The following is an 11,836-nucleotide window of genomic DNA, read 5'->3' on the forward strand; positions in this document are numbered from 1 at the left end:
ACCAATATGTACTAGAGCGTAATGTGTAGTGAGGCCCCTCACTCCCCTATACAGCTCTGCAAGTGGAGGTAAGCAGTCCTTCTCACATTCTAGAACAGGTTACTGGCAGCCACTTAATAAATCATACCCAGAGAACCCCTTTAAGAACCTGAGGAATTGATTATAATCTGTAATTTCACTGCTGTTTGTATGTTACCTGCATTGTTGTAGCTCTTAAGATTTATTTCTAAAATCTTTATTCCTCATTTCCTTTCGTAGCTTGGGGTATGGTGGACGGTGGCTCAAATACAAAGAAACGGGCCTCCTACAATGAGAAAACCCCAACCATCATTGTTTCCCGGAGTCATTCAGGGGCAGTAAAAGAAGTGACGCTACAGACTTTTGGCAACCAGACTAAAATTATATCTGCTGGAGGATCAGGTATGTTGTGTCCAAAGTAGAAAAAAGAAACTTTTAGTTTCGGCTTGCCATGCGATTTACGAAGGCATTTGACTCCAATTAGGAGGGGGGGGGGGGGAAGAAACACCAGATTGGCCAATGGTGTCGGTGAAAAAAAGAGATTCTTCAGCACTTTTTCAAGAAAAATATTATACATTATATACAGTATAATGGGAATGATGGATCCGTGAACACGGACAAAATAGAACATACATCCATGCTAAAAACACGCACCGTGGGGAAAAAAAAAAACTGATGTGTGAATACACACATTAAAATGAATGGGTATGTGTGCTGTCTGTGGAGATCACGTACAGCACACGCACGTGAAACACTGATTTCAACGAGGCTTAAGCTGGCCATGAAGTTTTTATCATTTTAATGTTTTTAGTATTTTTCTTGGAAGGGTGCTGAAGAGTATCTATCTTTTCTCACATAGGTATGTACATGTAGAACACACATGCCTCCTTAAAGGGGTATTCTGATTTTGCAATTTTCAGCAACAATTGATGGGAAACAACGCATACTATCACTTACTAATAGTGACTCCATGGTGGTCACGTGACCATTTTCCACTGCATTGGTTCCTTATCCTGATAACATTGTCTACATCTGAGGAGTGGCGAGGCTTGTAAGGCTTTGCCCTGTATACAATCCGATAGCCGAAAGGCTATAAAGACCCTGTTTGTGACCAGTAGTAAAACTTAACCTTGATTTATACTGTGTATATATAAAATGTACCCTAAATGTAATTATTAAAAGAACAGTCCTAAACTGCTTTTGTCAAGGTGTGTGGTGGTGTTAGTCTGGTGCTGAGATATCACTCGTATCGAAAATTGTAGTATATTTCATACACACTTAAAGGGGTATTCCCATCACAGACAATGGGGGCATATCGCTAGGATATGCTCCCATTGTCTGATAAGTGTGGGTCCCACCTCTGGGACCCGCCCCTACAACGTGAACGGAGTGGGGACAGATGTGGCTGCAGGACCCCGGATTTCCCAGGGTCCGTCCACCACCAAGCGCTGTCCCATAGAAGTGAATGGGAGCGTGACGTGTACGTGCGGCCCCTGCTCCCATTCATTTCTATGGGGCAGACTGAAATAGCCTATTTTCGGTGGCCCCATAGAAATGAATGGAGGGCGGCTACCCATGCGCAGTGCGACCTCCGTTCATTTCTCCGCTCTGTTCTCATTTAAGGTGCAGGTCCCAGAGGTGGGACCCGCACCTATCAGACAATGGGGGCATATCCTAGCGATATGCCCCATTTGTCTGTTATGGGAATACATTTTTTCCATTTCATCCACCATGATGGCCACAATGAGATTGACCCTTGACCTCTGTAGGGGCAGAAACACATGAAGAGAGTTTAAATTCCCCCCACCCCTCCACCTCCTTAGTGCTTTCCTGACCCTACAGGGGCCAACATGTGGAGAGAGCCCTCCTGTCGGGAGGGTTGAAGTATCCCATTCAGGGTTTTTTCCTACAGGAATCTCCTGCTGTCCTCCTGCGGCAGGGGCTAAGGCTGGACAGCATGGAGCATCAAGGACCCTCGTCCCGGCCTATGCTGGGGCCTGCGGTCCTCCCTTACCTTGAGACCTCCTTCCTCTCAGCAGGAAGCAGTCTGGGGTGCCGGCTTCACACGGAGGTTCGCGCGCTGTGTTCGGCGTCCTCCTCGCTTTCACGTGACCGGCTAGGGGAGTAGGTGCGGCGCATGGAGCACAAGCATTAGGAGGCGACTCACGCACCTATACAGAGGTTGGTGCGACGCAGGCACACGCCGACAGCCCGGGGCACAACTTGATGACGTCAGACGCCGGGGCTGCTGAAGAGATCGCGGTTCCAGACAGCATTTGCCTGCAAACACCACGATGTCAGAGGCACTTACTTCCCGCCAGGAAGGTCCTGATCCCTCTGCCGTCAGTACTGTGAGTTCCCCCCTGGGGGGGGGGGGGTTGTGTAGTTAAGATAGCACTTGCCCTTAATTGCTAACTGCGGTATATTTGCTGTTCCCTCACTTCCAGGGTACTAAAGAGTCTAAAGCTAAAGTGAAGTTACTAAAATGTAATGCCTGCTGCAAAAGGCTACCGGAGAATTATAAGAAAAGACTTTGCAAGTCTTGCACAGCCGATATCTGCTGGAAGGAAGAACAACCAAATATTCTTACAGAAATTAAATCTTTCATTTTGGACGAGATTGTCTTCCTTGGCTTCTATGTCGACTCCCGGCAGTACTCCTAATCCTTCCAAAAAAACGCAAGCTCTCCGTTATATCCTCCTCTGATGCTGAGGATGTGGAAGAAGCCTCCATCTCATCCAGACAAATTTATAATGAGGACTCCCTATCAGAGGGAGAGATTTTAGATGAGGATAAAAAATCTTTTTTCTCTTCGGATGAAATGGAGGAACTGCTAAGGGCTGTCAGGTCTACAATGGGGATTGAGGACACCCCTTAGATCAAAGACATCCATCGTTTTCCCAATAAACAAAAATATACGGGAAATGATTTTGGAAGAGTGGTCTTATCCAGAAAAGATGCTAGGAGTCCCTAAGGAGTTTAGAAACAGGCTTTGCTTTGACCAGACGGAATGCAAGATATTTAATGAAACACCTAAGGTTGACATACAAGTGGCCAAGGTGGTAAAGAGAATGGCTTTACCTTTTGAGGACTCCTCTCAGCTGGGCGATCCGATGGATGGAAAGGTGGACGGGCTGCTAAAAAAAAGTCCTGGGAATCTGCGATGTTTGGGGTCAAAACAAACATAGCAGCAACATCTGTGGCCAGGGCTATGTACATCTGGCTAGGAGAGCTTGATGAACATCTAAAAAATAAAACCTCTAGAGAGGAGATTCGCGATTCTATCCCGCTTCTCCGATCCGCCACAGCATTTCTAGCCGATGCCTTAGCGGAATCGATCCGCTTCTCCGCAAAAGAAGCAGCTTTATCCAATGCCGCCCACCGGGTGCTATGGATGAAAGCCTGGTCAGGTGACAAAGCCTCCAAATCCAAACTCTGTTCTATCCCATTCTCGGGAGAATTTGTATTTGGACCCACTTTAGACAAAATTCTAGAAAGAGCTGCAGATAAGAAAAAGGGTTTTCCTGAGAATAAGGAGACTAAAAGAAAGCCCTTTCGTCAGTTTAAACCCCAACAGAGATCCTATAGGGGCAAAGGAAAATCCGGAAGATGGAGCTACCCTAAAGGAGGAAGGGGGCGAGGCTTCAACCTCAATCCTCAGAACAGACAGACCAAACAGCAATGACGCCGAGGTAGGGGGCAGACTGATGCGCTTCCTATCTTCTTGGGAACAGATCACCTCGAACCCCTGGGCACTAAATATCATCTCCCAGGGTTACAAGATAGAATTCACATTATTAGTCCCCCCCTAAACAGATTCCGTATTTCTTCCCAAAACAGGGCAGAATTACCAAAGATATGGCAGGGCGTCCGAGATCTCCTAAGTCTCGGTGTAATCTAAAGAGTTCCTGTACGAGAAGAAAGGGATTCTACTCCAACCTCTTTCTGGTAAAAAAAAAAGCCAGATCAGTCCTTCCGGACTATAATAAATCTAAAACCATTAAACAGATCCATTCTGTACAGGAGGTTCAAGATGGAGACTATCTCATCCACAATTCCTCTCATCCAAAAGGGGGCATTTATGTCGTCAATCGACCTCAAGGATGCCTACTATCATATCCCTATTCACCAGCTCTCTCAGAAGTACCTACGGTTCGCACCAAAAGGTTCGGACGGTTCAATCCATCACTTCCAGTACGTCGCTCTTCCATTTGGCATCTCCTCTGCACCCAGAATTTTTACAAAACTCATGGTAGAGATTGGTGGCTTATCTTCGCTGAGAGGGCATAACGATCATTCCATACCTCGACGACTTTCTAATTCTCGGCAGGACAGAAGAAGAGAACCTATTGGCAACTCACAGGTTTTCAAAAACTCTAACGCATCTCGGTTGGATTATAAACAAAAAGAAGTCCACACTCACTTCATCCAGAAAAATAAGGTTCCTAGGGGTAGAACTGGACTCAACCTTACTAAAAACCTTTCTTCCTCATGACAAAATAGCGATTCTGATAAAGAAGGTCGTGGAGTTTCAGAAATCTCACAGATGCTACATCAGGGAGGCCATGAGCTTATTAAGAAACCTAACCGCCTGCCTACCTTCAGTACCTTGGGCCCAGAGCCACACAAGAATAACCCAGGGCTGGATCCTGAGGGAATGGAATTGAAGACTGGGAGACCTGGACAGACGGATTCGCATACCGCAGTCTGTGAAATCAGATCTCAACTGGTAGAAACAAAGGAGAACACTACTCAAGGGACTGGATTGGCGGAACCATCCAGAAGTTCAAGTAATAACGGACGCAAGTCTCAAGGGCTGTGGAGCCAAAATAGGAGACCATTTTTTTCAGGATACCTGGCCAGAGGACATAAAAAGAAATTCATCCAACTTCAGAGAACTATATGCAGTTCTCAAGGCCATAACAAAAGGAGAGAGTTTGTTAAAAGATCAGCATCTAAAGATCCTGTCCGACAACACCACAACGGTGGCATATCTGAGACACCAGGGAGGGACAAAGTCCAGCCTGCTAGGAGAAGTGGCAAAAAGAATCTTCTCTTGGGCAGAAAGAAACACCTTTATTGCTCTCTGCTGTCCACTTGAAAGGATGCGAAAATACAGTGGCAGACTACCTGAGCAGAGAGAATAGATCCGGGGGAATGGTCCCTGAACAGGAGGATCTTTCAAAGGATATCCGAAAGATGGGGTCATCCCGAAATAGATCTATTTGCTTCCAAACGAAACATTCGGGTAGATCTCTTTTGCTCCCTAAATCCAAGGGACAGACCTTGGGCGATAGACGCTCTATCAATACACTGGAAATGGAGACTAGCGTACGCATTCCCTCCAATACCTCTAATCCCTTGAGTCATCCAGAAGTTCCTAGGAGAACCAACCACTCTAATCCTGATAGCTCCTCTATGGCCAAAAAGGAACTGGTTTTCCACACTGAAACAGCTGTCATTGGAGGATCCTTGGAAGATCCCCTTTCAGAGAGACATGCTAGTCCAGGGCCCTCTTCTACATCCCGACCCAAGCTGTTTGGATCCTGAGAGTGAGACCTTAAGAAGCAGAGGCCTTTCAGATAGAGTAATCCTCACCCTCAAAGCCAGTAGGAAGAAGGTTACATCTTCCATCTATCTTAAAATATGGAAAAGATACTGTTCCTGGTTAGGGGTGGATCACTCTGACACCTCCTCTCCTCCCATCAATAAAATCTTAGAATTTCTTCAGAACAGTTTGGAATTAGGGTTGAGACCCAGTATCCTGAAGGTACAAATATCGGCTCTTAGCACCTTCTACGACTCCAGCCTAGCCGATCACAGTTTGGTCAGGAGATTCATCAGAGCAGCAGTCAGACTAAGACCTACTCTTAAATCTAGGGCTCCCACTTGGGACATAAACACCGTCCTAGAGGGTTTAACAAAACCACCCTTTGTGCCGCTGTCGGACATTTCTTTAAAGCACCTTTCTCTAAAGACAGGGCAACTGACTGCTATTATTTTACAGTCAAAATTGTTGTTTTTTTTTAAATGTAATCTACTGTGACACCAGATAGGAGATGCGCTGGTGACGCTATGCACTTGCAGGGCCTGGAACACACACGCGTGCAGGCAACTGACTACTATTATTTTACAGTCAGGCGTAACGGAGAACTTCAGGCCCTTTCCTGCAGGGAACCGTATCTCCAGATCAAAGAGGATCACATTAGTTTAAAACTCGATCCCGGGTTCCTCCCTAAGGTGGTCTCTTCCTTCCACCTTGACCAGGAGATATTTCTACCCTCCATTACCAGGTCCAAGGATAGAGGGGCAGACGATAAAATATGCCTATTAGATGTCAGAGATACAGTCATTTAATATCTTGAGACTACCCAGGATTTCAGGAAGGATAATAATCTTCTAATACAGTTCTCAGGGAGAAATAGGGGGAAAAAATCTCTCTAAATCCTCCATAGCTAGGTGGATTAGATCCACCATTGAGTGTTGCTATTTGATTAAGGGCAAATCAAGCCCTGGGGTCATTAAAGCCCATTCCACTAGGGCCACTGCCTCCTCTTGGGCTGAGAAAGGAGGTGTCTCACTTGACCAGATCTGTAAGGTTGCAACCTGGTCAAGTGTAAATACCTTTGTGAGACACTATCGTCTTAGTCTTCCGGACTCTAACAAGACTCTTTTTGGCCGAAGGGTTCTCCAGGCGATATCCCCACCCACTTAGTCATTTGTTACCTCTCATTGTGGCCGTCATGGTGGATGAAATGGAAAAACCGCAATTAGACTTACCGCTAATTCCGTTCCCTTGAATCCACCATGACGGCCCGTACAATTCTGTCCCCCCAAAAAAAAAAAAAAAAAAGGAAAATATAGATAGAGAGATGATAATATTTTAGGGGATATGAATCAATATCCTTTACGATGATGTTCCACCTTTTCAGGTAATTTGTAAAGCACTGAGGAGGTGGAGGGGTGGGGGGAATTTAAACTCTCTTTATGTGTTCCTGCCCCTACAGAGGTCAAGGGTCAATCTCATTGTGGCCGTCATGGTGGATTCAAGGAAACGGAATTACCGGCAAGTCTAATTGCGTTTTTTTTTTGGGAATAAAATTGCTAGATGTTCAGCTCAGCAGGGAACATTGTGATCACTAAAACCTCTATTAAAGCGGTTGTCCAAGTTTATATTTATTGATGACCTATGCTCAGGATACGTCATCAAAATCAGATCGGCGGGGGGTCCGACAGCCGGCACCTCCGCCAATCAGCTGTTTGAAGAGAAGGCACGCACCGTGCCAGCGCTGCCTCCTTTTCATTGTTTACCTGCTCACCGATGCATCTGCAGCAGTGAGCAGATGTAATTACACCCAAGCCGTCCCATTCATTTCAATGGGACGGATCGCTCCTATACAAGTGATTTGCATATATAATTATTTTTGTCAGCAAAACTAGAGCATTCATAATTTACATACTGATATATTTCTGACTTGCTATAGGTCTGTGATGGCTAACCTCTAGCTGTGGTAAAACTACAACTCCCAAGATGCACACTTGCTTGGCTGTTCTCAGAACACCATAGAAATGAATGGAGATTGCTGGGAGTCGTGACTTCACCACAGCTGGAGTGCCAAAGGTTAGCCATCACTGCAAAGTTTAGGAGAATTCCAATAACCTGTAATCCGGATCAGGTCTATATTCATGATCTTACTGATAGAATCCCTTTTAAGCGCAGAAAATTCGGCCCTTCCAACAGAGCTGGTCTGTAGTGTAATGGTAACTCTTCTGCCCGACATACAGAGTTTAAATTGAAGATCAGCTAAATCAGGGATGCTCAACCTGCGGCCCTCCAGCTGTTGTAAAACCAACTCCCACCATGCCCTGTTTAGGCTGATAGCTTTGGGCATGCTGGGAGTTGTAGTTTTGCAACAGTCTGTGCTGGAAGAGAGCCCAACCCATATCCAACACAGCTTCATTAGTATTCACTGCATCAAAGTGAATACTAATGAGGCTGCGGACCCTGCTTGGATACCTGGTGAACCAGCTGGGAGGGGAAGGAGAGGCAAAGACCTGATACTACAGGCACTCTGTGATTTAACTAAGGGGTGCAGGTCACAGATTGCAATTATGCTGGAGGAGTCAAAATGCAGTCAACATCATCATCTGACTTACATGATGCAGTGACCTTGACTGCTGGTGTTGTGTATTTTATTTTTTTGTGTAACTGGAAAATCCCTTTAAGTATTACTTTACTGAGAGAGTAGTGGATGCATGGAATAGCCTTCCTGCAGAAGTGGTAGCTGCAAATACAGTGAAGGGGTTTAAGCATGCATGGGATAGGCATAAGGCCATCCTTCATATAAGATAGGGCCGGGGGCTATCCATAGTATTCAGTATATTGGGCAGACTAGATGGGCCAAATGGTTCTTATCTGCCGACACATTCTATGTTTCTATGGTCCGTTTACGGAACCATTAATTTCAATGGTTCCGCAAAAAAAAAAACGGAAGGTACTCCGTATGCATTCCGTTTTTCCGTTCCGTTGAAATATAGAACATGTCTTTTTTATTGCCCGTAAATCAAGTTCCATGGCTCCATTCAAGTCAATGGGTCTGCAAAAAAAATGGAACACATACGGAAATGCATCCGTATGTCTTCCGTATCCGTTCCGCACCATCAATTGAAAAAAAATTTTGCCCAGCCCAATTTTTTTCTATGTAATTACTGTATATGCCATACGGAAAAACAGAACAGAAACGGAAACAAAAAACGGAACAACGGATCCGTGAAAAAACTGACTGCAAAACACTGAAAAAGCCATATAGTCGTGTGAAAGAGGCCGAAGTGTCATAAAGTAAAAAAGGAGCCTATACTAACCTGTTTCCAACGCCGCATCTCGAGTCCTTTTGGTAGTGTTTGCGTGCATGTCTGCAGCAGTGATGTGTCTTAACAATGCTCCTGATTGCTGCAGCCAGTCACTGGCCTCAGCGGTACACAGTATGAGGATGGCTGAGGCCACTAATTGCCTGCAAGAGTCACGTGTGGTATACAGCAAGTCACCACTGCAGCCATGTGCACAAGCACCGAGAGGAAGATCGAAGCTGCAGCTTAACGGTAATAGGTGGGTATAGGCGCATTTTTTTTTATTCTAGTTGTTTTTGTCAAGTTTTAATGAACTCCGATAACCTCTTTAATGGACATTTCTGATGCCCACGATCAATCCACTCAATGCTCTGGACCGAGGATGCTCAACCTGTGGCCCTCCAGCTGTTGTAAAACTACAACTCCCACCATGCCCTGCTGCAGGCCCATAGCTGTAGACTGTCTGGGAATGCTGGGCGTTCTAGTTTTGCAACAGCTGGAGGACCACAGGTCGAGCATGCCTGTTCTGGACAAGCCGTCCCAAGTGCTGATGTGTAGCTGTGCTAAATAGCTTTGTCTGCAGTCAATAGATGGAGCCAGATTGTTCCTTATTTAGGGCTCATGCACACAACCGTATGTTTAGTCTGCATCCGATCAATAATTATTTTTTTTTTTTTTTGTGGATCGGTTGTAGACCTCTTCATTTCATTGGGGCCACAAAAGATGCGGACAGGACACCATGTGTTGTCCGTTACCCGGCCCTGCAAAAAAGATAGAACATGTCCTATTTTTGTCTACTTTGTGGACAAGGACAGGACATTTCTACAGAAGTTTTAAAAAAATAAATGGTGTCATGCACTTGGCCAGGATCCGCGATTTGTGGGACGCAACACACTTGCCGCCATGTGCATGAGCCCTTACACTCATTCTGCTTTGCGAGGGGTGAGCTATACATTGATATCTGCTGACAACATCCACAGCATTTGGGCATAGCCTTAGGGACCTAGCGGAAAAGCCCTATCCTGTCCGCTAATCCTTCCTCTACGCATGCTGCTAGTTTAAAGCGTTATCACTTGTTTTACAGGGTACAAAGTTCTTTCGTTGCTTGACGTCACAGGCACCGACCAAGAAACGGCTGATGTTTATATCCACAAAACCTACATCAAGAAGTGGGACATATGTGCCGGAAATGCTATCCTAAGCGCCCTAGGCGGTCACATGACTACTCTTAAAGGAGACGACATTATTTATACTGGATCGGATGGAAATGAGGGCGGGCTGCTTGCAAGCATCGCGATGGACCACATTGCCCTTGTTGAAAAATTGTCCTCGAAAATCTCATCCAAATAATAAAACAAAACAAAAAAAAAAAAAACTTTTGTATGTACATTAATAAAACTCGCTACACAATACATGTGTGTTTACGGGAACTGGAAGGAAGCCGGTCATGGCACAGCCTCCATGTCTTTTCATGCATATGCCTAAAGACTTGACGTTAAAGTATTTTTTTGCTGTATAAGTCCGAGTGGATGAAGCTCGGAGACCAGGACGAGCACGCTTGATTGGAACGACAGAGATTTTGGGATATAGAGTGAATCTTATTTTAAATACAAGAACATTGCATTCTTTCCACTCCTGACTGAATAATGTCATGATGAGAATAAGCATTGTGCCTTTTTGCAAGTTAATTTGTCACTTTAATGTATGCAAAATTACGTTGTTGTATTTTTCGGCTGCGGATTACTGGATTATAAAATGGGCACTCCATTTGTTTTTGTTTTTTTTAAGGATTTTATTAATGATTATTAAAATACGATAAGGGTACTACTTTCCTTCAGCTGGGAGCATGTGGACTCCAGAGTATCGCACTACAGATGATCTAATCCTTGTGTTTGCCAGCAGTAGAGAGCAATAGACACAATCTCCACGGAACAGTTACCGTAATACTATGTCAAATGCTTCCTGTTCTCATCCTTTTCCAGTTTTTCCATGTCTTTTTTCTGGCTGCCGTTGTATTAAGTTTTTTTATGTTTATTTATGCCTGTCTTCCCCCCCCCCCCCCCCCCCCCCCATGCCTATTATGTTGCGTTGTATTCTTGCAACCACAGACGCTTACATTTTCGGTGGAGGAGCGCTCTTACAGAATGCATTAGGACTTGGGCTACTTTCCCTATGACGGGTCTCAATAAACACTTCAGTTTTGTCCCCGTTCATTGTCAATGGGGACAAAACTGAACCGAAGGGAACGGAGCGCTCCAGAATGGATTCCGTTCTGTTTCATTGCGTTCCCGCGACGCACACAAAGGCACTGCGTTTTTGAGGGCGTCCTGGGATGCGGAGCAAGACTCATCCAGCATGAAACACAATGTAAGTCAATGGTGACGGATCTGTTTTCTCTGACACAAAAGAACATAGATCCGTCCCCCATTGACTTACAATGGTTTTAGAGACGGATCCGTCATGGCTATTTTAGAGATGATACAACCGGATCTGTTCATAACTGATGCAGACGGTTGTATTATGACTGAAGCGTTTTTGCTGCTCCACGACGGATCCAGCAAAGAAACGGAGATGTGAAAGTAACCTTAGCTTGAAATGGTGGGCGAGCAAGATCAGCTTTTGAGAGACATGGCTGCCTATTGCAACCTACAAAGACTTGTCATATTGCAGGTTCAGAACTAGGGTGAGCTGTTGGAGTTTTTGACACATGGCTGCCATAAGGTGAGAAAAAAACCGCACCGTTACCAGACTGTGAAAATCACATTTGACTTTGGCATTTGTTGCGGTTTAGCGACATTTTGTCATTGCAATTATGAATGGAACAAAATGATCATCTCTAGAACGGTTTCTGTTGGAGCATGTGACTACGATTGTACTGAACAAAATGTGGGCTGAAAACTGCATGTCAGACAAGCTGTGTGATGTCCTGACCAAGTAATAGTCTGGAAGTGTAAGGGCCTCATGCACATGA

General features: G+C 45.0%; 1 protein-coding gene across 1 annotated transcript in view; it reads left to right on the forward strand.

Moving 5' to 3' along the window:
* BPNT2 (3'(2'), 5'-bisphosphate nucleotidase 2) overlaps positions 1-10,994 on the forward strand; it is a 33,599-nt gene extending 22,605 nt beyond the window's left edge. Inside the window, 2 exon segments of the mRNA XM_040432741.1 lie at positions 259-420; positions 9,950-10,994. Of these exon segments, the coding sequence (XP_040288675.1) occupies positions 259-420; positions 9,950-10,215 (428 nt within the window). The 3' untranslated portion in view covers positions 10,216-10,994.
* The last annotated feature ends 842 nt before the right edge of the window (positions 10,995-11,836 follow it).

Source organism: Bufo bufo, chromosome 5, assembly GCF_905171765.1.
Source record: "Bufo bufo chromosome 5, aBufBuf1.1, whole genome shotgun sequence".
NCBI classification, from domain to species: Eukaryota; Metazoa; Chordata; class Amphibia; order Anura; family Bufonidae; genus Bufo; species Bufo bufo.